At 55.7% G+C, this 26,745-nt stretch overlaps 2 protein-coding genes across 5 annotated transcripts; one reads left to right on the top strand and one right to left on the bottom strand.

The window, feature by feature from the left end:
• Positions 1-6,513: 6,513 nt before the first annotated feature.
• Positions 6,514-13,516, top strand: PLP1 (proteolipid protein 1). Of its 2 annotated transcripts, none has more exons than XM_066202724.1 (7): positions 6,514-6,649; positions 8,873-9,059; positions 9,480-9,741; positions 10,521-10,689; positions 10,894-10,967; positions 11,078-11,143; positions 11,524-13,516. In XM_066202724.1, exons 1-7 carry the CDS (start codon positions 6,646-6,648, stop codon positions 11,593-11,595), a joined length of 834 nt encoding a protein of 277 aa, XP_066058821.1. In that variant the 5' UTR covers positions 6,514-6,645; the 3' UTR covers positions 11,596-13,516. The 2 variants fall into 2 exon arrangements, with proteins under 2 accessions (XP_066058821.1, XP_066058822.1); XM_066202725.1 differs by having other exon boundaries at positions 9,480-9,636.
• Positions 13,517-17,702: 4,186 nt separating this feature from the next.
• On the bottom strand, positions 17,703-23,429 carry RAB9B (RAB9B, member RAS oncogene family). 3 transcript variants are annotated; one of them, XM_066202728.1, is made up of 3 exons: positions 23,384-23,429; positions 21,821-21,873; positions 17,703-21,009 (listed from the first exon to the last, which is right to left on the bottom strand). In XM_066202728.1, exon 3 carries the CDS (start codon positions 20,925-20,927, stop codon positions 20,322-20,324), a length of 606 nt encoding a protein of 201 aa, XP_066058825.1. In that variant the 5' UTR covers positions 20,928-21,009; positions 21,821-21,873; positions 23,384-23,429; the 3' UTR covers positions 17,703-20,321. The 3 variants fall into 3 exon arrangements, with proteins under 3 accessions (XP_066058825.1, XP_066058823.1, XP_066058824.1); XM_066202726.1 differs by having other exon boundaries at positions 17,703-20,962; positions 23,384-23,423; XM_066202727.1 differs by lacking the exon at positions 23,384-23,429 and adding an exon at positions 22,104-22,175 and having other exon boundaries at positions 17,703-20,962.
• Positions 23,430-26,745: the final 3,316 nt, after the last annotated feature.

The raw sequence follows: 26,745 nt of genomic DNA on the forward strand, positions 1-26,745 counted from the left end.
GACAGGGTCCGCGTGGTCCCCCGGTCTCCTCCCCACTTGAGGTGCCCAGCTCTGTGCAACCTTGGCCACGGTTGCCATGGTGATGCACATCTCTCCCTGCAGCAGGAGCACTGGGCTTTGGTGAGCTCTGTTCACTGTTCTGACTTCCACGGCTCTCCTGCCCTCAGCCCCAGCAGTCTCCAAGCAGGAAGGCAGATCACCAGGAGCAGACCATGGGGTCAGGCTGGGTGTCATTCCCTGTAGGCTGCCTGCCCCCACCTCACTGGATGGAATTTGTTTTATTTTGTCTTCAACTAGAGACCCCCCGGGAGGAACAAGTTTGGAAAATGGAACATTACACATCAGGTGGCAAGTGCAGGGAAGAAGGAATAAGAAATCAGCCCCCGTGCCTCCTGCCCTGTGCCCCTGCTGCTCCCCTTCATCTCAGCATGGTCTCTGTGGTGGGGATGGAGGATTTATTCAGATGTAAACCCTCCCACTGCTGCCCAGATAAAACAGCAGCAGGTCGGGCAGCTGCTCCCAGGGGGAATATTGGCTGTGGAAGTCAGTGTGTGGAGCTGCCACGGTGGCACCTGCATCCCACTCTGGCAGGTGTCACTGTGCCAGAGAAGCCCTGGCTGGCAGGGGACAGTGTGCTGTTGGTCATGTGGCTGCAGAGGATGGTGCCATGAGGAGAAGACTGTGATCCCGGGCTCATCCCCGCCCCGTCCTCTGCCTCCCACTTCTGTGGGCTCTGTGCTGTCTGTCCTGGGCTCCCTGCTGCAAGTGGCGTCTTGGCAAAGCATCTCCTCTGTCCCCACGTCACCACCACACCACCCGCAGGGACTGAGGCTGATTCCCCGTGCAGCTGCTGGCACGGGAGGGCTGCACAGGGACATCACCTCAGGAAAAGTAATGCCTGGAGCTACAAATCCGTGGACCCCAGAGCCAGCCCAGAACCTGTGTGATGTCCCTGGGCTGTTCCCACAGGAGGGTTTTATGGCCACTCTCTGAGAGCTGCCTGTGCCTGCAGCCCTGGGGAGAGACAGTGGGTGCCAGGTGGGGAATGTCTGCACCTCTCACACCCACCTCCTGGTCCTACTGTTGGCTCTGCTCTCCAGGAAACTCCACAGCATGGTCTCTGTGGCTCAGGCACAAGGAGCTGTGACAGTAATGCCATCCTGGGGGCTGTCACTGCTGTCCTTTTGCTGTCCAGCCCAGTCATCACCTCCTAGTGCCCACTTGCTCATCCTTCAGGAGAGCCCTGCTGCAGCTGGCACCTGCTGGGCATCCTGCCAGCCTGAGGAGAGTGGTTGGGTCAGACCCTGTCCCCTGGCATGTGTGGGACAGGCATGGGACACATCTTCCTGGGCTCTAGAGGGAAGTACAGGGACAGGCTCTCTCTCTGTGCAGGAATCCAAGACTGAACACTGCAGGCACAACCTCCACTGCTCAAGGGCTGTTCTGACTGACCCAGCACCTCCCTCACCATCTCTGGCCCTCCTGTGGGCTCTGGGAAGGTGTGGAGCAAGTTAACACCTCCTTGGCTGTTTGGAAACACATGAATTCACCTGAACCTTTTCAAATGAGTCCCCTGGGCAGCAAGAAATAAATGGGGACAGCCCGGAACTGAGCCTGGTGCTGGCATTGCCTCCCTCTACAGAGCCCACTGCAGCTTCACAGAGACTGAGCAAGCCTGGGCTGTGTTTGCTGTTCTCATACACCATCCCCTCCAAGGAGGCAGGATGACATTTGTCTTTCCCTTCCAGGATTTTCTGAAAAGTAAATGAGAACAGTTCAAGAATATGACCCCATAAATGGCAGAGTGAGAGAGTAATGAACAGCCTGGAAAACATCAGAGTGAGGCATCTGTTTACCCTCCAGTAGAAAGAAAATCAAGGAGAAAGGCAGTGGATGTGAAAGGCAAATCTGCTGGAAAAAGAGCCAGGGGAAAAGAAATCACCTTCCCCACAAACCTGTAATTAATCTGAGGGACTCATTGCACTGAGTGAGAAGCTTTGTGGGAATTTCCTTTGAAATTAAAAACCAGACTAAGAAAGCTGTTTGTAGCACCGTATTATCCCCAGTTTCTGCAGTAAATAAGAGGGCTGTTTGGTGGATAAAAGGAGCAGTGAGCAGCCAGGAAGGTTTCCAGTGCCTGGGCTGTGCTCCCATCAGCTGGGCCCTGGATAAGGGCACTGCCTGTGCCATTGCTGGCACCTCTTGGGTGCACCCTGGGTTCTGCTGCCAGCAGCTGCCTGAGCCCCTGATCCCCCAGGCACCAACACAGCCTGGACGCCTGCACTCACCTGGGTGACACAGCCTGTGAAGGGCATGGGGACAGCTCTGAGGCTCCTGCTTGTGTCACCTCTGGGATGCCAGGCACCCTGTCCCAAGCATGGCTGGGGAGCTGGTGGTCCCCACTGCCCCCCAGCAGTAAGCCCAGGCACAGTGCACAGGCTGGACAAGATCTTCCAAATTAAAAAAAAACTTGGTAGGTTTAAAAAAATCAGGCTCCTGCAGAGGGAAACATCAGCAAGAGACACCAAAACAGAAGGGCAGACATCTGCTCAGCTTCCCTGAAGGGTGACTGCGTGGGAGGTGAGCTCATCCCTGCTGGACAGCACCTCCTGGCTGCCTCTGTGGTCCCAGATAAAGTCTGGACGGGCAGGAGATGAGGGCTGGTGCCAGGTAGGAGGGCTCTGTCCCCGGGTTATCCAGCAGGGCTTTGCTACAGGGGAGGGTCCTGAGAGCCCCAGAGCATCCCTGGGAGGGGCTCAGCGTGCAGGGTCCCACAGCCAAGGCTGGTACCCTCTGCCCAGCCCTTGCTGAGCCTCACAAAGGTTTGAGCCTCTCCTCTCCTGAGCAGCCCCTGCCCTTCCACTGTCATCCTGCAACACTGGCCTGTCTGTCTGTCCTTCAGCATGCCTCCCCTGTCCTCTGAGAGCCTCCACCAGCTTCTTCTTATTTTTTTTTTTAAATTTAATTTTTATTAGCACATTTTGCAGCCTTGCAGCAACCCGGGAATACAAATAGGACAGTGAGGACAGCCAGGCTCGGAGCTGGCTCTGGAGAGAGTCCTTGGCATCCCGGGAGGAGCAGCTGGACAGATGCTGCTGGAGCCACCACAGCCTGTCCACAGTCACTGTCTCCTCTTGCTTTGGTCGGGCCCACCTGGGAAAACAGGAGATTTTACACGGCAGGGAAATCCTTTGCCTGGCCGGGGCAATTTCACCCTGCGGGTGGGTGAAGCGGGGCGGGGCGGGGGGGGGGTGGGGGAGGGTGGGTGAAGAGGAGAGTTAAAATCAGCAGCAGATGACAAGAAATTCATCCTGACCGAGGAAGAGAGCGGCTAAAAATAGCAGCAAGGTTCTCAGCTGTGACAAGACACGCTGGGATTTCTCCTGCTGACAGATGTATAATGGATAAGGGCGCTGCACGTGCCGCTGCTGGTGCCTCTGGGGTGTACCCAGGGCTGTGCCTGCATTTTGGGGAGCGGAGTGGAGGGGCTGGCTGTGTTTTGCAGGGTCAGCACACACTGGTTTTGGCTACTGTGCATCTTTGAAAACCCAGCCCCGTGCCCAGGGGAGTGCGGAAAATGAGGAGTGCAGCCCCTGTGGGGCTGTAAGCAAAGGAATCAATTAGCAGGGAATACAAATCCTCCCTGAAACTGCAGGAAACCCCCTTCTCCCAGCTGGCCTGGCTGCTGCCTCCTGCCTCACGCCAGGGAGGGCTGCCTGCAATCCCAGTGTATGCTGGGAGGGGGTAGGAGAAGCAGGAGGCTGTCCTGTGCCATCAGAGTGATGGGACAAGTGTGACAGCCTGAGGTGACCGTGGATGGGGTGGCTGCACACAGGGACAGGGAGCATGCTTTGGTTCCTCTGCCCCACATGCTCCTGCTTGCTTTTCCATCTCACTTCTAAAGCAGTAGAGTGGCAGGAACCAGTGGTGCCTGTGTGGCTGTCCCTTTGCCGTTGCTGCCCCTTGCTTGTCCCCCCAGCCCCAGTCTTGTCTTCCCCACGGCCCAGGGGAAATCTGAGCTGCAGCTGCAAAGAGAAAAACCCACAAAAATTCCAGAGAGAGCTTTCCACGTGGGGAGCGTGTTTAGAGATGTGCGTGTGTGCCCATCCAAATAACTTCATTTTGGTGCAGCCCTTTGCAACATCTCAGCGCAGATTGTGGGTGGCTGAGGAAGGAAAATCCCCTCCAAGCCTTGCCCCTTCCTATCAGCCCCTCACAAAGTGTGGCAGTCCACGGCTCTGCTAATGAGGGTTCGTAGCTAAACCCTTCATTTCCCCAGGGGGTGAGGACGGTTTTGGATGTAATTCGTCACTGCCCAAGGGTCAGAACAAATTGCAAGGTGATCCATATTGATTTATAAGCATGTTTATTTTTACCAGCCTGGCGTGTTCCCCTCCTGGCTGGCAAGCAGGGATGCGTCCTCCCTTCCCCACCTGAGAGGCAGCAGTGTTTTCTCTGGCAGGGACTTGGCGACAAGAGAACTTTGATGTGGGCTGGCAGGCTCCCTGCAGCTCCCCCGGGGCCTCATCCAGGCAGGGGCTGAGCTGCAGGATTGCTCTGAGCATGCAGAAGTGTTGGGTTTGCAGCAGAGGCTCTCACAAACTGAAATGCAAAGGGAGAGGGAATGCAATAAAGGTTTTCCAACATGCCCACGGCCACAGGTGGCCCCAAGGCTCTGGCCCCCGTGGTGCAGGCACGGGGCAGTGTTTGGGGTAGGCTGTGGGATGCCCACCCAGCTGCCTGGGGCAGGGTGCCCTCCATGCTGCCACAGGAAAGGCAACTCCAAACACTTTCCTGCACATTTTCTTCTCCTTCAAACCTTAGAAAATCCAGAGATGGGATTTCTCCCTTTTCCCTGCCTTGCAGCCCTGCTCTGGAACATCCATGGAGCGCTGCCAGGAGGTAGTGGGCTGGTCACTAATGACAGGGCCAGGGGGTTTCCATTCCATCCACCTGCTGACAGAAAGTGCCCAACAGCCAAGAATTTTGAGCCGCTTTGTGCAGAAATCACAGTCCCTCTCAGCTGTTTACCTTGTGCCCAATGAGGTAAAACTCCCACTTCCCTCCAGAGTGCTCAGAACAGGCAGAGTCAGCAAGCCTGGAATATCTGTGGAAACAAAAAGAGAGGCTGATATGTTTTTGCCCCATGCCGTATTTTATTCCTTTCCTGTTATGTTGCATTTTATATGTTTTATTTATGGGGGAATTTTTATTTAATACTTTTTCCTCCTGGTGGCTGGGGGTCCCTCTGGGCTTCCCTGGGATGCAGGCAGGGCTCTGCTCGTTTCCAGTGACTGGAGGGCATCTGGTTATTTCCAAAGGAGTGTTGCAAGTCTGTCACCTTCCCAGGGGGATTTTGAGGAGATCACAGCCAGGTGACATCACTGCCAGGCCACCTGAGTGCCACCTTGACACAGTGGTGGCAGAGGCTCCCTCTGCTCTGTTGTCCCCTCCCATTCCACACCTGGCTGAAGACACCAGGCAGCCCCTCTGCCTTCCTGCCAGTGGGAAACTGAGGCAGGGAGTGGTGCTGTGGGGCCAGGAGCTGTGCCCCACTGACGTGGGGTGCAGCTGGTCACCACAAAGCCCTGCCAGCACTTACACAGATGCCCAAGTGGTGTTTCCCCCCGAGCCCACCTGCAGGCAAGCCAAGGTGGGGCTTGCTGGGGTTGCTGGGGAAGGGGCAGGGTCCCCACAGGGTGGCCCACCCTGGTCCTAGCCTGCCACAGCCCAGAGAGTCCCCAGGCCAGCAGAGTCCCCGAGCCCAGGGACAGCCAGGCCCTGCCACCTCGCTGCCTGGCACAAAGTGGGGCATTAAGGGACACAGCAGGGCTTTGTCCGCCCTGAGCCTGCTGGGAAAGGGGCCGGTTGCCCTCTGCAGGCTCCCTTGGCCCTGTGCTGCCTCCACAGCTGCAGGGGGCCTGGGACACCCATGGGATATGGGGCACCCATGGGATATGGGGCACCCTAGGGACTAGGCTGCACCTGCTACAGCCCTGAGGCCATGGGGACCCATGAGTGTCCCCACCAGAATGTCATTGCCCCATGGGGGTCATGGGGCTGGGGAGAGGAGCTGCAAGGTTCCCATCAAAAGGGGGGAAAGCTTCCAGTCTGGAGCCCCTAAAGCCGAGAGAAGGTGCCAGGGATGGGGAATCCCTCCTCCCTGCTGCCAGATGCTGGGGACCAGGGAGGTGACATGGGGACACCACTGCAGTCCCACAGGACCAAGACTCCCACCCTGCCTCAGTGGTCAGCTTGGACAAACACAGCCTGGTGGGCCTGGGGGATGTCCCCAGAGCCACCAATGAGGGGGGACAAGCCCTTCCCCTGCCCCCAGGCTGCTGTCTTACTGGTGCAAAAGCCTTTTGACCCCAAGAGCACTGAGTGGGTCCATTGGGCAGCGCTGCCCAGGCCCAGGCACCCAGAAGCTGGCATCCAAGGGGTGCTGGGGGGGCCGGGGGAGGGCGGGCCCGGTCCCTTTAAGGGGGGTGGCTGTCACTCAGAGAGCCCTTTTCTTTGCTGGAGAGCCGGCCGGGCACCCAGAGGGGGAAATCCAGGGCGTGGGACCGCCTGGCAGGGGAGGGCTCCACACCAGCAGCGAAGCAGCAGAGCGGGCGGTCGGGGCGCTTGAGCAAGTCCAGCACCATGGGTGAGTATGAGGGCGGGGGGGGGCCACCTGCGGAGCTGTCGCTGGTCCTTGTCCCCACCTGGGGACCTTATCCCAGAGCAGAGCCCACTGAAACTTTCCTCTGGCACCAGTGAGGTCCTGGTGACCCCGGTGTGCCCATGGGAGGATGCCTTGGCATGGCGAGGGTGACGTTTTCTTTCCCAAGGCAGTTTTCTGTCCCCGTGTGTTGTCTGTGGGGGCAGATGCCATCCCCACAGCGTCCCACCTGAGCCCTCATCACATGGACTGGAGAGATGAGAGCTCCTGCCAGCCCCAGGTCCAGGCAGGGCACTGAGCCTGTCACAGCTCATGCCACTTGTCTGCCAGCAGCCTTGGGAAAACAGAGCCACACCTTGTGCCTCAGTTTCCCTGCTGATAACAGCAGAGCTGGATCAGTACACTCAGCAGTGGTGTACCCCTGGGGTATTGGGGCTGCTCTGTTCCTGGGGGTGCTCTGTTCCCAGGGATGCCTCGTGCTGCTGGCCCCCTGCCTCCTCCTCCTGTCTGCAGCATGTTGTTTGGTGCTGGCAGCAGCTGAGCCTGGGTACAAGGCTCAGGATTGTGTGGCACAAGAGCTCTTTCTTCCCTCCTTTCCCCTCCTTAGGCTTCCCCACTGCAGCTTCCCAAAGCAGAGGGGCTGTGGCAGGGCAGCTGTCAGGCCCTGTCACATCCCAGGACTCGCAGCAGTCCCCTGGGAACGGAGCTGTTCACTGCCCCGGAGTGGGGACATCTGGGCCATCTCCCAGCTGGCCAAAAATAAAGCCAGAAAAAGTGGGTTTGGTCCCTGTGGGTCCCAGCGAGGTTGGGAGCAGCGCTGGCCAGGATGAACGAGGCCCCCCCCTGGATCTGGCTGTGTCCAAGGCAAACAAGAGGGAGGGGTCCCAGCACTCTCCTATAGCGCTGCCTTTGTTCCCTGTTTGCTCTTGGCATGGGGCAGCCACTGGGGTGGCAGTGCCAGGACAATTCCCCATTGTCCTCGGTGCCACTGCGCAACCTTGCTCCCAGTGGGGAGGGGAGAACTGGCCAGGACCCCATGGCTTTCTTGTCCTCTTGGGGTGGAGGTAAGCACTGTGGGATTTGTGGAGGGAGTGTGGGTTTGGTGTGGGTGCATTTTTGGCATTCAAGGCAGAAATTCAGTGCCCAGATGGGATGTGCCCAGGCAGCCACTGTGCCCTGGGCAGTGGGGTGCCAGAGCCCCTGTCTTAGGGGAGGAGAGCAGTTTCCCTGTGTGCAGGTGTCACACAGCCAGAGCAGCAGCTTGTCACAGCTTAGCTGGAGCCAAATGCTGTTGGGTGCAAACTCACCTGGCTGTCTGCTCCCAAAACAGGCAGGAGAGCAGCTGGCTGGGCACCTCTACACCCAGCCCACTGGGAAACAGCCAAAACTCCTGCACGTTAGAGCCCTGACGTGCAGAAGGAGCAGGTGCCCATGGCCTCACTGCTGAAAAAATCCAGCATTTAGGCACTGCAAGCAGCACTCTGCTGCGTGTCCTTGCTTTCCCTGCCCACACACAGGTCCTGGAGGACTAAATCTATTACACAAGTGCTGTCATTTGTGGAACTAATGCGGCTCCTTCCAACAAGCACATCTGCCTACATAAAGAGGCGGCTGCAGCCTGAGCTGCCTGAGGGGTGCCAGGCAAGGCACCAGTGCCCAGGGTGCCACCTGGAAGTCCAGAGTGCTCGGGGGTGTGTGCTGGCTCCTGCTGTGCTGGCCCAAGCAGGGCCACCTTGCTGGATCTTCTCTGGGGTTTGTCTCTGTGGAGGTGCTGGGTTCCCCTCCATCTTCGATGGCAAAATAAAACTGCAGGCAGCTGGCGTGGCTGCAGCCAGGCTGTGGTGGCAGTGGGGAGCCCATTAGCAGCTCGTTTGCCAGGTCCCACTGGCATTATGCTACATCACGCTCTATTTCCATCTGTCACGGGTCAGCATGGCTGGCTCGCCTCAGCTCCTCACAGCCCCCATGCCCCACACTGCCACCATCCCTGGGCACCCTTGGGTAGGCTTCTGAGCTGCTTAGAGAGCTCTCAGGAGAGCTGCTGGGTTTGGCTCTACAGCACTGCAATGGGTCATTTCTGGGGTTTTCCTTTATCCCGTTTCCCTCTTCCTGCCAGGCACCTTTCTCCCACTGCACTCCTGCTCCTGAGCTGCTCCAAGCAATCCTTGTGCCGGCAGTCCCATCCCACCTCACCTCTTTTCTCCATAGGTTTACTCGAGTGCTGTGCCAGATGTCTCATTGGGGCACCCTTTGCTTCCTTGGTTGCCACTGGCCTGTGCTTCTTTGGGGTAGCGCTGTTTTGTGGCTGTGGGCACGAGGCCCTGACAGGCACCGAGCAGCTCATCGAGACCTACTTCTCCAAAAACTACCAGGACTATGAGTTTCTCATCGATGTGTAAGTACCCTGCTTGCACTGGGGCTCCTCACAGCTTTGTCCTGCTCTGTGCTGAAGTGTCTGGCTGGGCTGGCCAGGGCCAGGCTCTCACCCAGGCACCAGCGAGACCCCAAGTTGCCTTTGCCCATGGCTCCATGGTCCAAGTGTCTGCTTGTTTTCATTTCACACCAGTTTTTATCTGACCCTCGCTAGGTGTCCTGGGTAGAGCTGGACCTCTGCACTGGGTAGGTATGGAGGATGTGGGGGAGTCATGGCAGCCTTGCTCACCGCAGCTCTGCCCCAGCTTGCTCTTCTTTGTGGCTTCACTCTCTGTTTTAGTCCCCTCGGGACAGAGTGGGGAGGGAAAGGGCACACACAGGGCTGAGCTCTCCAGCACCGCCCCGGCACCTGAGCACCCCTGCCCACTCCTCTCCCCCACAGCATCCACGGTTTTCAGTACTTCATCTATGGCACAGCTGCCTTCTTCTTTCTCTATGGAGCCCTGCTGTTGGCCGAAGGCTTCTACACCACCGGCGCCGTCCGGCAAATCTTTGGGGACTACAGGACCACCATCTGCGGCAAGGGCCTCAGCGCAACGGTAACTGGGGGCCCGAAGGGGAGGGGAGCGCGAGGCCCCCAGCGAGCTCACTCGTGGCAGCGGGTGTGTCATTGTTTGGGAAAGTGGCTAGGACATCCTGACAAGGTGATCTTAACCGGGGTTTGGCAACCCCTTCGCGCGCCCCAGCGGGTACACCACGCTCCAAAGGGCAGGAGACCGCGGCCGTCCGGGTTTTGGGGTTATCCCAAAGGGAAGCACAGCCCTGCTGTCCTCCCCCAGGCCCTGCTGGGGATCAAAGCAGCCCTCATGGTTTAATAAAACTGCTTCATGTTTAAACATAGGCAGGGAGAATCAGAGCATCCCTGCAGTGCTGGCAGCTCAAAGCTCCACGGCACCCAGTACCCTTGGGGTCATCCACCCCACAGGGCTTGGGGACCATGACAAAGTGCTGGCAAAGGGATCCTGTGGCCTGGGGGAACAGAGGGGCACGGCTGTGGTTCCCTCGGGGGCTGGTTGGGGTGGCACCATGGAGGGAGGGCAGGAGAGCCCCGCTGACACTCCAAGGCAACTTTTGCAGCTGCCCTCCCACAGAGACCAAACCCTGCTTGGCCGTGGCCACGGTTACTCCCCCCCAAAATGTGGCAGCCATCCTGCTGCTGCTGGTCACCCCCATGCACACACTGCCGGGCTGAATCTGGGAGTGGCACTGGTCCTGTGAGCTGCAGGAGCCCCCAGCTTGGGCTGCTGTCCTGTGCTGCCTGCCTGGGGACACACTGGGTCTGGCAGAGCTGGGTGCAGGCAGCATCGCAGTCCCCCACCCTGCCCCACGCCCTCCCCTGCCTGGGGAACCTCGCGCTCCCCTGTCCGTGTCCTTGGCCACTTAGTAACCACGGCCCCGCCCGGGTTTGTCCTGCCCCTTGCAGTTTGTGGGCATTACCTACGTCCTGACCATCATCTGGCTCCTGGTGTTTGCCTGCTCCGCGGTGCCTGTCTACATCTATTTTAACACTTGGACCACCTGCCAGTCCATTGGCAACCCCACCAAGACCTCGGCCAGCATTGGCACCCTGTGTGCAGATGCCAGGATGTATGGTGAGTGCTGGGTTCAGCCCCCGAGAGCCACAGCTCAGGGCAGTGCAGAGGGGATGGAGGGCAGGGTCCAGGCACGTTGGGTGGGATAAAGCAGGGCAGGTGCTGAAGAGTCCTGAAATGCTGGGGGTTGTGTGATGGGTGACTGCAGGCAGCTGAGCAAGGAAGTCAGCTATCCCCGCTCACCTGGCTCCCACATCTCCACAGGTGTCCTGCCCTGGAATGCTTTCCCTGGCAAGGTGTGTGGCTCCAACCTGCTCTCCATCTGCAAGACCAGTGAGGTGAGTAACTCCTGCCACCTCATGTGTGCCCCCTCAGTGTGACACCTTGGCTCTGGCCTCCCCGGGCAGCACATGGGACCCCGTGAGCTTACCCTCCTCTTCCCTTGCAGTTCCAGATGACTTTCCACCTCTTCATCGCAGCCTTCGTGGGGGCAGCTGCCACGCTGGTCTCACTGGTGAGTCAGTGCTCCCTCTGCCCGGTCGTTCTTCTCCGCCTGGCAAAGATGTGGGGGAAAACGACAGCGAAGGTGGTGGGCATGGATGGGACAGAGCCTGTGCTCGTGTCATTTTCTGGCACGTAAGTGCAGATGGTGAAACCAGGCCATAAGGCAGAGGTGGCTGCAGGAGGGGATCTGGAGAGGCTTTAGGAGACTGCCCGGGAGAGTCCTGCTGCCAAAGCACTGAGTGCCCTGCCTTTCCCCAGCTCTCCTCTTGCTGTACACCAGTGACATGACACTGCGGTGTCCTGATGGGGCTGTGCGGCTCTGCGGGGCACTACTATGTTGGGGTGTGGGGCTGGGGGCTGCCCCCTCACTCACTCTTTTCCTACCCACAGGTCACCTTCATCATCGCCACCACCTACAACTTCGCAGTCCTCAGGCTGATGGGCCGAGGCACCAAGTTCTAGCCCGAGTGGCAGAGCCCAGCCAGACCAAACGCCCTTCTTTTGTCTAACCCCGAGGCTTTAACAATGCAGCCACCTGACACCAGGTCTCCTGCGTTAACTCTGCCTTCGCTGATGACTCCCCTCCTCTTCCTCCCTCGTATCCATTGTGCTGAGCGTGACCAGGAAGGAGAGCTTCCCACCAATGGACGCCTCTTCATGCACTTTTCTCTCGTTGCTCATCCGTAACCGGTTCGCTCTAGAGCCAAGCCCATCAAAACCAGCCAGAGAAGAGGAGGGACTTATTCCGGTGTCCCAGTGTTGCCTAGGGATGAGCAAAGGCCTTCGAGCTCCTGGGAGGAAAAAATCCATGTAGGTTGCTCCATGAGTAGCAGGAGGCTACCTAGAGAGAAAAGGAAGTTGGCCCAGTCCTGGTGCCATTGCTAGAGACTCTCCTGGAGCTGTCTGCTGTCACCACCCATGGATGGAGAATAAGAGAAGGATTTTTTTTTCCCTTAGCAGAGAAAGATGAGTTTAACCTAAATCACCTGCTGCAGCCACGGCAAAGGGAGTTCAGTGCAAGGATCTTCCCAGTGTGGAGAAGAGAGTGCTGATCCCAATGCTGATAAAGCCCTAACCCAGCTGCCCTTATTAAAGCCTAAAGGAGTTTGGTGTCTCTGTATACAAGGGGAACTCTTGGCTTTGCCCTCCAGGCAGCAGAGAGGCAGCAAATAGGTTTGACTGAGGAGGGGACACCTCTGCAGCAAGCCCTGGGAGCGTAAAGCCAGAGCCATCCCTCCGTAGGCAGGGGATAACCCTCGGGACCGCGTGCCTTGCCTGCCCTGCCAGTGCCCTTCACAATGGTGCTCTTCTCTGGGGTGACGTCTGCTTCTCTAACCTCTGCTGTGCCGGGGAGGCCGGCTCGCTTCTCCCCCTTGTCCAGTGTAACTGCCCCTCCTTCTGTCCCTCTCGTCCCCTCACTTCTTTTTCCTTCAAGTCAGGACAGCTGTCTTGTGCCTGCCAGGGTGAGAGGGACTGGCAGCATCTTGCTTCCAGGTGAAACCCATGGAGGAATTGAGGAGGGAAGGAAGGAAAGGTGGTGGTTTGGGGTTGGCAGGGTGCAAATACAGCCTGTCTCTGCAATTCAGATCCTTTCTGGTGCCAGTCTTTTCCCACGGAGAGGGGTAAGGGGGTGAGGGGTTGGGTGGAGACCTCTCCTCCATGACTGTTCTCCATTTGGAGGAAACCCTCTGGCTGGGTATGTCCAGCCAGACCTGCAGAAGTGCTGTTTCCAGTGCTCCCTGACAACTGGTGATTTGTTTTGCTCTCCCTGCCTCTCTCCTTAATGCTAATCTTTGTATTTATTTATTGGAGGAACTAATTTCAGTGGCAGACTGTAGCTCCATCTTGCATGGATTTCTTTTTTCTTTTTCATGTCTGTATTATTGTTATACATATTTTTAAGTGCTGGTTTCAGCAGGGGCAAGGATAAGGAGGCAGATCTGCTGAGCAGTGCATTTGAAGGATCCTTGCCACCGGGAATGCTGAAATAGGTTGGCCAGGCTACCAACGCACACGGGATGGGGAGGGGGGAGATGCCAGGAGGGGTGGCAGGGTGGGGAGAAACCAGTCAAGATCTGGAAATTCGCATCAATGCTATCTCTCTTGGGGGTTTGCTGGGGGTGTTTTTTAAATCCCTTTAACAAAAAATAACCAGGTCCTCCTTCCCACCCTTGTCCCCAGACCCCACACACGCACACACACATCCACACACACACACAAAAAAAGAGTTAATCAACTGAAAGTGTTTCCCTCATTTCTGATCTAGAATTTCAACTTGTTAACCAGCAATAAAAAGGAGCAAGTTTTTAGAGACTTATCTTACAAGATGTATTTTATAAAAATTAAAGAAAATACATTAAAACTAAGAACATTCTGAACAAGATGTACGTCTGCCTGTCCATTTGTTGTGCTGGCTTTTCCATCTCCCACCCCTGACAAGAAAAAAAAATGGAGAGGCTCTCCAGGGAAAGGGAGGCTGCAGAGGAGAAGCTCTCAGAGGAGCAGCACTTGCTGTTCCATGTGTGGGCCAGCAGCCCCTGCAGGGCTCTGCCCACTCCAGCCACGAGGTTCACAACTCCGACTTCAAAATCATTGTTCCCAGCTGGGGGGAGGGGAGGGGGGTGCCCTTAAAACCTCTTATTTCTCCTCCAGCCACCCTGAGGAAAGCTGGGGTCTTGTAGCAGCTGCTTGCTTGTGTTTGGTGGTTCTGCTGCCCTTTAACACTCGGCCCACGTGCCCACAGCCTCTGCTGTGTCTCATCATGTAGCACAACAAAACCACAACAAAACTAACAGGACAGCTCAAGCCAAGCTGGCTTGGCACTAGGGCAGCATGTGTGGGATGAACATGTCCAGAGCCACGCAGGGTGGGCGATTCTCTCGCTTGCAGAGAGCCCTGTGTGGAACAGGATGGTCTTGTTTAGGCACATGGGCACACTGGACTGTCACAGAGCCCTGCATGTCCTGTCTGTGGATCTCTGGTGCCATTTGCTGCAGGATCAGCTGCTGCCTCTCTGCCCCAGAAACCCTTAGGTGCATCTTTCCACAGCAGCTGCTCAAAAATTATTGATTCAAATGTTGCTTCTTTCAGAAATCTCCCCAGGGGCTGTGCTCAGGGGCCTTCAGGGAGTGGGGCCACAGAGGGATGCTCCCAGCCCCATAGGGCTGTCCAAAAAGGCAGATTTCAGGCACATGTCCATGCCCAGGAGTGGTGGGGTGGGACCTTCACTACTCTTCCTAAATGGGACTCTAGCCCAAATCCCACTCTCCGCTCTCTTCCCTGGCTTCAGCCCCCTCCGAACAGGCAGCAAAGTTGCCCATGCAACCTGGCCAGGGGAGATTTAGCTCATGCACTGCTGCTGCCCCAGCTCAGTGGCACAGCTCTGCCTTGCCCTGGTTGACAGAAACCCATGGGGCTGCAGCCAGCATCAATGGGGCCCTTTGTTCCTGCGTTCCCAGATGCCATCACCCTCCTCTCCCCGTGCTGAAAGGGTCCTGTGTGTGCACAATCAGCCGCTGGGCAGCTGCGAGCTGGGGAACAAAACACTGTCTCTTTCCCCTGGCAGAGACTGGTGCCCCCCGGCCGGGGTGAGGGCCGGGGACAGCAAGTGCGAGGTGGTGTGTGAGAGCAGCCAGCAAGGCCAGGGTGCCGGGCAAGTCCGAGGGCCAAAGGACACGCGTAGCCTCATCAGGTGTGCCCTAGGCCATGCCCTGCTGTCACCCCACCTGGGGACATGGGACCTGCCCTCTCAGCTCCTTTCCTGGGCGCTCAGCGCCCTCCAGGAACTGGCTGAGAAAAGACAGGGAATAAGCTCTGCCTTATCCCAAACATCATCTCTGTAAACCGGCCCATCAGGAAAGCTCCAAGCAGGGGACCCAGTGCAATCACCTGTTTTCCCTTATCTAGCGGCTAAAATGTGGCAGTACTTTGCTCCCACAAAGGCTGGACCAGAGAAAGGGACCCCGGAGCAAGTCCCATGGGCTGGCTTTCTGGCAAGAAGGCAAGGCGACTCCCATCCCTCCATCCTGTGCCCTGCCGCCCCGGGAGACGGCCCTGCGTACCTTGCGGAGAGGAAAAGAAAGGGGAGGGGATGGCAGCACCCAGGGGGTGTTGGTGATGGCCACGGGTCCCCAGCCTTGGGCTCAGGCAGCCCCCAAGGGCGAAGGGCCGCTGGGCTGATGCTGCTCCCGGCCGTCTGCGCATCCCCGGTCCTGCGGCTCCTCCCCGCGGCCGTCGGATGCAGCGGCGGCTCCTCGGGCAGCGAGACAAGCGGCGGCGAGCCCCGGTTTGCCCCGCGGCCCCGGTCCCGGGAACCCCTCCCCTGAGCCTCTGGAACACACAAAGCCCACCAGCACACACCAAAAACACCACCAAAGGCTCGCTTCTCTTTGCACGGATTCGGACTCAGCCCCGAAAAGGCTGTGTAGGATGATGTGCTGGTTTCAGCTAGGAGTTTTCTTCGCAGTGGCTGGTACAGAGCTGTGTTTTGGCTAAGCCGTGCCCGGCAAGCAGCTCTGTCTGCCAGGGCTGTGGCATGGTACTGACACCCACCTGCCCTGGATGAAATCCTCAGCTGCACTCAGCTCCTTTCTCTCCATCTCTGCACAGTCCAGCTCTACCAGGGAGATGTCTGGAGATGAGGAGGGAATAGTAAGTGGAAGGTCACAGAATCATAGGGTGGCCGGGGTTCAAAGGGACCTTAACAATCATTCAATTGACCGCCTGCCACAGGCAGGGACAACTTCCACTAGATCAGGTTGCTCAGAGCTCCATTCTGCCTGGACTTGAACACTTCCAGTGATGGGGCAGCCAGAGATTCTCTGAGCAATCTGTTCCAGGAGTCCTGTACCTGCATGTGGCCATGTGCATCAACCCCCAAAGGACCCCAGGAAGTCAGGAGGAAAGAGCTGCTGCACCAGCCATGCAAGCACTGGGGCCAGGGGCTATCTCTGTCCATGCTGATTGTTTTTGCATGAGCAATCACCTCAGCAGGTAATCCACCATTTCACAGATTAGCCCAATCTTCCTGTCAAGGGACTCTGACTCACCTGTGGCCTTCAGAGAACCACTGACAGAGCTGCCATCACCTCCCACCTGGGCAGTGCAGAGTGCTCCTTAGTCCAGAGGAGAATAAGCCAGTGCCCCAGTGTCAGAGCTGTCCTCAAACAGCTGTTCCAAACTGGAGCTTAGAGAAGGGATCAGAGGCTCCTCGAGGGGCATTTGTAAATTATTTATTCATTCTGCTTAACCTCAAATTCAGACAATATGCTGCATCCAGAGATCCCATTAATCTCCTCACAGTTTATTGCCTTGAGGAGCAGCCCCAGAGCTGAGGAGGAGCCTGGGGAACACCCCTGGTCACCCAGAGAGCAGCCCCATGGCATCTGCAGCTACTGGTGCTCCTCAGAGAGTGGCTCTTGAGGAGAGTCCAGTTTGCTCAGCCCACCACCAAGCAGATGTATGGCCTTACAGGGGCACTACCTGGGCCAGAGCAGTAGAATTCTCAGAGGGCCATGGGAGAGGAACATAAATGGGATCAGGACACTCTCACCCCTCCTCCTCTCCAAACACACTGGGATATGCTACAGCATCTGTTGCACACAGAAGCAGCTCATTGCTTTCCTTTGGAAAACACTCCTTTGCCCTTCAGGGATCCATCCTCACCCCAACCCACGACAAAATCTACTGAGTCCTCTGCCACAGCTTACAGTGGGAAAGTGGGGAATGAGGGAATGGCCTCGCTATAGCTCTTGCCTCTGCCTGCATGCACTTCCTTACAAACAACTCACACCAGGAGTCAGCAGTTTCTGGTACTTTCAGACATCCTTCCTGACGTGAGGCAGCCTCACCCAAACCTTGCAACACTTCCAGGCCGGAGCCACCTCCCACCAGCGTTGGGAGCCTGTGTTTTCAGCTGCCTTTTGAAATGGCTGAAGATGTTGAGAAGGACCCCAGATACTCCAGCCCATATTTAAAATGCACAGTTTTCAAGGACTTTGAACCCTACACTGCCTCCTGGAACCATGGATAGTGCAAGCAGACCTGGGAGGAAAATAAACTAAAAGGTTCTGCCAAAAGAAACAGCAGGCACAGGCTCTGCAAACACAGAGAAGGTCTCCCAAAATAAGCAGCTCTCCTGGCAGGACAACGAAAGAGAACAGTCCCCATATGCTGATTTCCTTCTCAGCATCCCATGGAAATCATGCCTGGTTAAAACCTCCTGAAGCCCGAGGAACCAGTTCCAAGATCACCGCAAGAAGTCACAGGAAAGTACCGGACTTGCTGCTGAGAGCCCAGGCTGAGAATTTAAGATGTAGTGACAGAAAGAAGCCATGTGGAATATTTCTTCTCTGAAACTGTTTTCTGGTTCTCTTGAAAAGGCAAAACTGGTCACTGGGTTCAGCTGTTGAGTTCTGATCCTTTAGCTCCTGGTCCAAGCAGGGGCATGAAGGAATATCCCTCTGATCCCTTAGTGACTTCTCCTGCCGGATCCTGTAATCAACCAGTCCTCAGAAGAACAAAAGGTGACTTGAACATTGATAAACCAAGAAGGCAGCCACTTCCCAAACTCACTTGAATACATCCATGTTTTATTTGCTTAAATAAAGGTAGAATCTTGGTTTTACAATTCCAGTTCTGTAGCAATAGCAACAACCGCAGCAGCACGAGTGGACGCAGGGGAAGGGATGGCTGTTGGCACTGAACTTGCAACAGAATTCAAAATCCTGGCTCCTTTGGGAATTGTGCGTTTCGTTTAAAATAAATTAAACAATTGAAATATATTATACTCTACCTTTAAAAAAAAAACCATGTAAGCCTAATATAATAGGAGGGTTTTAATATAAAACAAGTCAATGATCCAATGTCTGTTAGAAATAAAAGGTGCTGTGTAACACGTGCACAACGAGGCTCTTGGGCTTTAGCTACCAGCATTGACATGCACAGGGTGCTGCAAACAGCTGCACATGTGCCTCCTGCACTGTGGCATGCTGGATCTCTGCCCTCTTCCATAGGAGGTGCCAGTCCTCACACAGACCCCAGGAGATCCATGGGGAAGTGGCAGTTTCACCCGCAGGGCCAGCCACCACACGGGGGCTTGAGTCTGTTCTGACCCTGAGCCCCTGTGCAAACCAGCTCCAGGGAATGAGGCTGTTCACGGATGGAAACTGGAACCACAGGTCACAGAGCCTGGGATCTTGAAGGAAATATCAAGCAGTGCTAACGAAGAAAAATCTAGAGGCCTCAGGAGATCAGACATAGTTAAATAAACAGTAACATCCCGTAAAAATCTCTTTCACCTACAGAGGCAGAACCTTCTCCTTAAGGGACCTGTCTTTCCAGAGACTGCAAGAGCTGCCTTGATAGCATTCACTCCCCATGAATACAATTGTTCAGGCCTGTTTAGAAATTAGATCCCTTTAAAGCATTAATACTCCAGTCCCTTCTGGAGTCCCAACACAGGGCTGCCCTGCAGAGAAGGGCAAGATCCCCCTGGGTTACCCCAGAGGAAATGGGGGAATGCTCATGCTCTGCATGCTCAGAGACTGTGCCACGATGGGGACAAGCTGCCAGCACAGGGCAGAGACTGCCCCGCTCTAAAGCACCGCTTAAGGGAGAGTTGCTTGGTTTGAGCTACAAAATTTAGCATCCAGCTGCTGATCACAGTGGGAATGACAGCCAGCAGATACGTGCTTGGGGCAGGCTCCTACGTGCCTGTGGGCAGTCACAGCTTTGGCCAAATGCTCGCACAGGAGGTTGCAGGGCACGAGGTTTGAATGGCAAAGACAGCAGTCAGCAAGCTCATCTCTGCTACGCAGCCAGCCTGGGACTAACACCTAGCAGAGGGCAGGAGATGGGAGCAAAGCCTGGCATCCCTTCCAGAAGGTTCCTTGGTCCCCTCATGCTCATTTTTCAGCCACCTTGAACAGAGGAAGTGGTGCAGCTTTCTCCCCACTGGACTGAACACAGCAGTCAGTTAACCAAGCAGACACCTGACCAGCCTGTCATAGGAATTACAGATAAAACATCCTGGATTTCCCACGAGGGATCAAGGGCCAGGATGATGGCGGGAGCTAACTGTGCTCAGCAGCACCTGACACAACAGGTGAATGGCTCCATGCTACAGCATTCAGGTGGGAACATCCATGCTAGAGCAACTGAAGGCATGGATCTGCCAGCTAGTGAGGCACAGTGGTCATTGGTGCCAGACAATGAGTGGGTTTAACAGCTCACCAGGCATGAGTCCCCCAACCACCTGCACACCTAGGAGACAGCCCACCTGCCATCTGGTCTGCTAGAGCACATCACCTGAACACAGTGATTACTTGTGACAGAAACCAGCTGAAGTGTCACACTCCAGATCTCCTGAGTAACTCTTTGACATGACCTAGTGAGCGTCCACATCAGTGTTTTTCAACCAGGGCTTCGAGGCTGAGCTTCCACAAGAGAAAAGGAAATATGATTAAACAACAAGCAGACAGTCTCTCCAAAAAAATAACACTCATACAAGACAAAGTTAGAGGTGAGGAAAAACAGGCCAGAAACAGGCAGCTGTGAAGTAAAAATGCTGTCACATTCAAACACAAGCCCATCTCTCCTTCATATGTTGCTTCAGGTCAGAGCTCTAACAATTCGCATCACAATTCAGCCTCAGGACATAATGCACTTATCCCAAACAACAGACACACATCCCAGCCATTCCAGTATTTGGCTTTCTCACAGTCACATGGGCCAGAGTCTTTACGACAGGTTTCGTTCATTATGCCGAGTGGGATTTCCTTTGGCAGTATGGTCATGAGTGGGTCTATTATTTTTTTTAGTTCAGGACTAAAATACTTCAGTGTCTAGGATGCTCTCAGCTTTGCTCTGCAGGCAGTTCTTGGTACAGAACAAATCCCTGTTGTCTTTAGGGAATTTAAAGGACTTTAACTCAGCCCTTTAAACCTGCTAAAACAGGCAGAGATGGAAGCAAGACTACGCTCACATGCTCTGTTAACAGCTCCCTCCTGCAGATACATGCTCTGTATCTGAGAACTCCAGGCAGGATTCAGATGGTGAGGCTGCAGCTCCCCAGTGAGCAAACCACCTCTTGTCCTTGTGGCCACTCTCCTCAGAGTGCCCCAGGGCTGCCCAGGTGTGTTCTGATCCAGCTGCTGGCTCAAGCACTGCTCCCAAAGCAGCAACCACTCTCAACAACAGGAAGAGCCTGATTTGGTGCTGGAGTTCAGGTCAATGGTGTGGCCTAGCATGCAGTGCTCCAGCTGCTCCTCCACCGCCAGCACCTGTCGCACGGCTTCCTCAAAGGCCACTGTCACATTGGTGTCATCCTTGGCACTAGTCTCCAGGTAGGGATAGTTACCGTTCTCCATGCACCAGGCCCGGGCCTCCTCCGTGCTCACCTGTCTCTCCAGTTTGTCTATCTTGTTGCCCAGGACTACAAACGGGAAGTGTTCAGGGTCCTTCACATCAGCGTAATAGATAAACTCCTTCTGCCAGTTACTGAGGTTCTCAAAGCTCTGCCGGTCATCCACGCTGAAGGTGAGCAGGCAGCAGTCTGCTCCCCGGTAAAAGGGCGTCCGCAGGCTCTTGAACCTCTCCTGGCCCGCAGTGTCCCAAATCTGGAGGGTCACAAAACGCCCGTCCACCTCCAGGTCCCGGTTCAGGAACTCCACCCCGATGGTGTGGAACGCTTGCGAGTCAAACTTGTTGGTGACGTACCGATTCATGAGAGAGCTCTTCCCAACGCCACCATCTCCGAGGAGAATGACCTTTAGCAACAAGGACTTCCCACTCATTGCAGCAGGACCGAGGGGCAGGGTACCAAGGCAATCTGAAGGGTTCAGAAATAGTACAAAACAGCCACATGACTTGTGGGCTCTGCATAAAGACACACAGAGAAGAGAATATGGTATTTCCATCCCTGAAGTTTTTTATACAAGAGGTATTTTGTATATATCTCTCTCTTTTTAGAGAGATCTTATTATCCTAATCTCTCTCATTAGAGAGTTTAAAGCTGAAAACTGGACAAACTTTCAGGCATTCAAGTCCTCCATCAGATCCAAAATGAATGCAGCACATGACCCCTTTAAGTGCAAGGTAAAAACAACTGTTGAGACTTTAGTATCAATTACACCACTTTTGGTGAAAACTCTGTATCAGAAAGCTCATCCAGTTTTTCCAAACACATCATCACTACTTAAAACGTCTCTGTGCGCCTGCATCCTGTGAGGCTGTCACAGAAACAGCAAAATCACCAGGGGTGGCCACCACCAGGCTTTCCTGTCCACTGTACCATCACCAGCTAAACAATTTTTCTCCTCTCTGCCTTGCTCTACTGAAAGGATGTAATAGACGTGCAGGTCCAACACCAATTCAAGTAATTTGTCAAGCCAGTTCTTAATCATCCTGAGGATGCTGACTCACCTTGCCGGCGGAGCTGCGCGTGATCTCCGTGGCTGGGAAGGGGTTTCCCAGGCACAGGGACCAGCTGCTGTTTGCTGGCAATGCCTGTCACAGCCCAGCTTGCTCGGGCTCAGCTGCCACAACAAACCAGACACCACAGGGTCCTTAGTCAGCACCCTCAAGGCCAAGTGCCAATGCATCCTCCCCCTCCCTCCCAGAGACACTCTGCAGGCTAAGGTAAAGGACTGCCATGGAATGAGAGGTTTGTTTGGCTGTTGTACTGTACCTGCTCTGTCTCCAGGGCTGTCCAGGGAACACCTTCCTCCAGTGTAACAGTCACTAAAAAACAAACATCAGTAATTAAGGTTATCAGAGCTGCCTTCGTTGTCTTTCATTTTGTGATGCTGATCGAGGCTGGAAGGAAAACAGCAGAACTCTAGGAACCTGCACATGCAGTACTGATGGCTGGATCAAGAACAAAGCACTGAGGAGTTTCCCTTGCCCTGAGTGAAATGGAACAGAGCCCATTTCTGGCCAGAGCAGAGCCAGTACAATGTGCATGTTCTTACCTGAGCTCCAGGTAAGAACAGAACAAACTGAAGAAGCTCTGACATGAGAGCACAGGCTGTGCACCCTGTGTCTCCCATCAATCCAGCGGATTGTAGTGACTGTGATCTGCTTGTCCTGCCTACTCACACACCCTGGAATTTGATTTGAGGATTGAACACGCACCTGAATCTACTAACCAAGCAAGTGAGCCAACTGGTAACCGCCTGGTATGAAAAGACGGAGCTTGCTTACACCTGCTACCAACATTCCTGGGAAGGGTGGGGATGAGTAGTGCTGCTTAGTGATGACATCTCCAACCCACTGAAGCACAAGTGTGTGGTACTGCTCAGATCAGCACTCCTACTCCTTCCAGGCCAAGCCCTGCTTTCTGCCTTTACCTCGGGGGGGTCCTGTTCAACCTTGATTCTGCTCTTTTTGCAGCTCTTTCAAACAGCGCTTACCACAAAGCCAAAAGCAGAAACTTCTGCTTTAAGTGAGTTTCGGCACTTTCTGCACAAAAGGCTCACAAATTTCACTTCCCTGCACCGAAGCACCTCAGACCAAGCACAGCTGAGCTAACCTGATGGGTTATTTGAGGAGCAGTGTGTGTAGTTCCAGTAGTTCTAAAGCAAAGACCAAAATGCAAATGTCAGAAGACACAAACAGGAACTGCAGCACAGGTCCCCATGACCCATGGCTTTGGGGAAGTCCTCCCCCGTGAGCAGGTGAGCTGTTCAATACCCTTGTTCCTTTCCCAAACCTTCCTGAGGGATGTTTAAGACAGTCACTGTCACCAAAGCCCCTCTTGGCACAGGCCATCAGCCCCGAGCAGAGTTTCTGTTTAGAAATGCTCTGTTAGCAAGTGACTCGTTTTAAAAATGGCTAATAGGTTAGTTATGTTGGGCTGCTCCAGAGCCTGCAGGTCAGCACGCTGCCGGCAGCCGTGACACAGCCTTGACGTCGCTGGCCCCGTTGCGAGCTGTTCTGGAGACTGAGCCCCACTGCAGCAGGGCCGACCCGCTCTCACAGAGCGCCAGCACCTGTGTGCAGGAACCAACAGCGGGGTGGGCACGCCGGGTCCGACTCCCCTCTGCTCCCCAGGCCCCGGCTCGGCGGAGGCGAGACCCTCCGGCAGGTCCCACCCCGCCCCACGGGAGCGGCCACGGGAGGTGCCCGCAGCCGAAGAGCAGCACCCGCGAGGGGTCCCCTCGGCAGCGGCCGGGGTGAAGGAGCGGCTCTCCAGCCCCCCCACCTCCGCGGGTGCCCAGGCCGGGGGCGGCGGCGCCGGGCCCGCCCTTACCTCGCCCTCACCGCCCTCCGGCCGCCGCCGCCGCCGCCGCCGCCCGGCCCGCGGGGCGCAGGTGCCGCTCAGCCCCGCGCCTGCGCCGCGCACGCGCCTCCCGCCGGCCGGCACGGCCCGCCCCCGGCCGGCAGGACCCGCCCCGCAGCCCCTCACGGTCACTTCCCCTCACCGTCCCGCCCGTCCCGTGTGTGCCTCCTCAGCCTCCTCGGAGTCCCCTGCCAATCGCGTCACGGTCCTGCATGTCCGCCCTGTCCCTCCTTAGCCCCCTCACTGTCCCCCGCCACTCCCCTCACGGTCCCGCGTGTCCGCCCTGTGCCTCCTCAGCCCCCTCTCACTCTCCCCTCAGAGCCCCACCTGTGTCCCCTCGCTACCCGCCCTGTCACTCATCGACATCCCGACCGCCCAGTGCGCCCCGAAGCCCCTCACTGCCCGTCCTGGCACTCCCCCAGACAGTCCCACGTGTCACCCCGCGACCCCCCACTGCCTGCCCCTGTCACTCCTCTCGTAGTCCCCCTGTCCCCACTTTGTCACTTCAGCGACAGCTGCCCGAAAGAGCAAGACGCCCCCACCCTCACAATCGCCCACGGGCCCAGGAACGAGAATGTCTTTAAGGAGGTTTCTGGGGGAAAACAGCTAATATAAACATTGCAGAGAGTTGAAGGGGAAAATTTTGGCGAAATCAGGCCAGCCTTGCCCAGATAGTGAGAGCAGAGGGAAAGAGAAACCAGACGCCCTAAGTGGCTGCGGGGTTTTGGGGAGCTACAGCTACTTGTGTGTCCCCCTGTGATTGGCATCATCAACTCTTCTTCCTAATAGTGCCTGGTGCTCACCAAGATACACCTTTGAAACTTGGGGACACATCTCACTGAGGCTGCAACATGCCTTGGACACCTTCTCCAAGGGGGGGAAGAGGAGGGACCCCTGGTATGGATATCTGGGGCTTTTGGCCATCTGGATCCTGCATCAGCTCCAGGGCTGAGTGGGTGCCACAAAAGTGCATCAATTCCCTTCTCCCCCCGGGAAAGCATGAGATGGGAGGAGGATTTAAATTAAGCCAGGGATTATATTAATACTGGCCTCAGTGATCTGTCAGAAGAGATGGGGAACAAGGGAAGCCTCGTGGGCTGAGGAGGGGGTGGGCAGCACAAGGGCCCAAGGTCGAAGCTGTTGGCAGTAGAGGACCAGGGCAGCCCGGGGAAAATGTGGGAGCTCCAGGGTGCATTTGGGGCACCACTGTACCCAGCAGCACCAGGGCAGAAGCGCAGGATGCTGCTTGTACCAGCAGCAGACACAGCCTGCACCACCCACTGGGAGATCCATGTCCAGATTCCCATGCCAGCTCTGTCAGGACCACGCATTGCTGCAGGGAGCCTCTGAGCATGGCACACTTTGCCTCTGCCAAGTTCCCTTTGCCTGGCAGCCATTCAATCCTGTTATTTGCCAGTATTTATTGATTAGGGATCTGATTTAGAATGTAAGGGGCGAGCCCTGAGCCTAAACAAGAAAGAGCCACCACGACAAATCCTGCCAAGGCAACAGAGGCATGGTGCTCTGCTGCAGCACTGTGCCATCCTCTGCCTTCCTGCACCACGCCTGTCAGGCCTGGCAGACACCTAATCCTCAGGGGATGCTGCCTGCAGGGTTTAGGGAGGGCAGCACGTCCCTGCAGCTCAACCAAAGACGCCACATGGCCAGTGACCCCAGCTGACCGTGCTGGTGCTCTAGGGGCCTCCATGTACCTCCAGGGTAATCCATGGGTGCTGGCAGCTGGTGGAGTCGCTTGCCCACCTGAGCAGGGATGTGCCTGGTCTGGTTTGGCTCCCAGTGGCTGCGCAGTCTGGTTGTCCTGCTGAGCAGGACAACAACCTGTTTGGCATCGGTGGTGGACACCAGTTACCCACCGAGCTGCTCTAGCACTCCCTTCCTCAGCAGAATAGGTCAGGGAGAAAGTAAGATGGAAAAGAACTTGTGGGTCAAGATAAAGGCAGATTAATAAAACCAAAGCAAAATCTGCATGCAGAGGCTAAGGAAAGCAAAGGATTTATTCTCTACTTCCCGTCAGCAGGTGATATTCAGCTGCTTTCTGGGAAGTAGGGCTTAAGCACTCATAGTGGTTGCTCTGAAAGATGGTTGCCTTCTTACGGCTCTACAACAATTATATTGGCAGCCTTTCTTGGAATCTCTTCCTCTTAACAGCTCTCTTCCCTCTCACGTCTCATATATAGGCTTTCTGCTTAAAGCTGGGTTCACCATCCCCACTGCTTGTTGTCCTCCCCTGCTCAGGCAAGAAGAAACAGAGTACACCACGTGCATCTGGGGCTCACTCTCCCTCTGACCAGGGCAGGAGGGGACTGACTTCTTGGGGTGCCCCTGACAGCCAAGGCACTGGCTAATAGGGTGAGAGGGAACAGATATTTCATCAAAGTTCTGGAGCCAAGAAGGTGGTTTTCTTCACAACTGGTCTTTTCATATCTGGACAATACATTGCTGCCAAGCTGCCAGAATGATACTGGGGCACTCTGAATCACCTTCCTCCACACAGCCTGTGTGTACAGAACACCTTCTGGATCTTTGGAGACATTATCATTGTCTAGATCACTGTAGATGACCTCCAGCACCACTTAACTCTCTCAGGAGCTGGATGCCTTCACCTGTGCTAGTTCACTTTCCTGAGTAGTTCACAAGTTCTACCCTGAATACATATCTTGCCCTCACACTTGAGAGGAACTGCCTGCAGAAACTGTAAATTGTTGTGACAACCCCCCAGTTGTTAATTAGTAGTTTTAAACAGCCCACGTAAGGGTGAGCAGGGACCTCGTGAGCCTGCCCAGTAAAGCCACCCCCATCAGTCCTTGGTAAGGAGAGGGACATGTGTTCCCTGATCCTCTCCACAAGGCAGCTCCCCCAGCAGAGCAAGGCCATCTGTGCCAGGGCAAAGCACAGAGCCATGGTCTGTACTAACATGTTCCCAAAGCCCAGCAAAGCAAAGAGATAAGAAATGCAGCCAACAAACACTGTGAACCAACAGGAGCTACCTACTTTAGTAACTACTATGACTAAAGCACACTTAGCACAAATTAAGGAATGGGCTTATCTGGGCATGACCTTGTGCTGGTGGGAACCCGCTGAGAGCAGCGCTGCCCTGGCCCCACGGGCAGGATGGGACCTTGCCTGTGGGTCCTGGGCACCAGGGGGATTTGTCTGGAGATGGGGATGTGGCCCAGGAGCCATGTGCTGGGTGAGCAGTACCAGGGCTGCAGAGGCTGCACTGGGGCAGGGACTCAGCAGGGCACAGGGCTCCTTCAGCATGAGAGATTTTACTCCCCTGGCTCAGCTGCATCCCTGCCCAGAGAAGCTGC

The sequence above is a fragment of the Chamaea fasciata genome, unplaced genomic scaffold (genome assembly GCF_029207755.1).
Source record: "Chamaea fasciata isolate MVZ Bird 193981 ecotype frontalis unplaced genomic scaffold, bChaFas1.0.hap1 SCAF_22, whole genome shotgun sequence".
Classification (NCBI taxonomy): Eukaryota; Metazoa; Chordata; class Aves; order Passeriformes; family Sylviidae; genus Chamaea; species Chamaea fasciata.

Excerpts from the sequence above, each read along its gene's own strand:
- PLP1 (XM_066202724.1), top strand. Across the intron at positions 9,060-9,479 it reads TATGAGTTTCTCATCGATGT|CATCCACGGTTTTCAGTACT; the intron begins GTAAGTACCCTG and ends TCTCCCCCACAG. Across the intron at positions 9,742-10,520 it reads GGCTAGGACATCCTGACAAG|TTTGTGGGCATTACCTACGT; the intron begins GTGATCTTAACC and ends TGCCCCTTGCAG.
- RAB9B (XM_066202728.1), bottom strand. The coding sequence starts at position 20,927 with ATGAGTGGGAAGTCCTTGTTGCTAAAGGTCATTCTCCTCGGAGATGGT.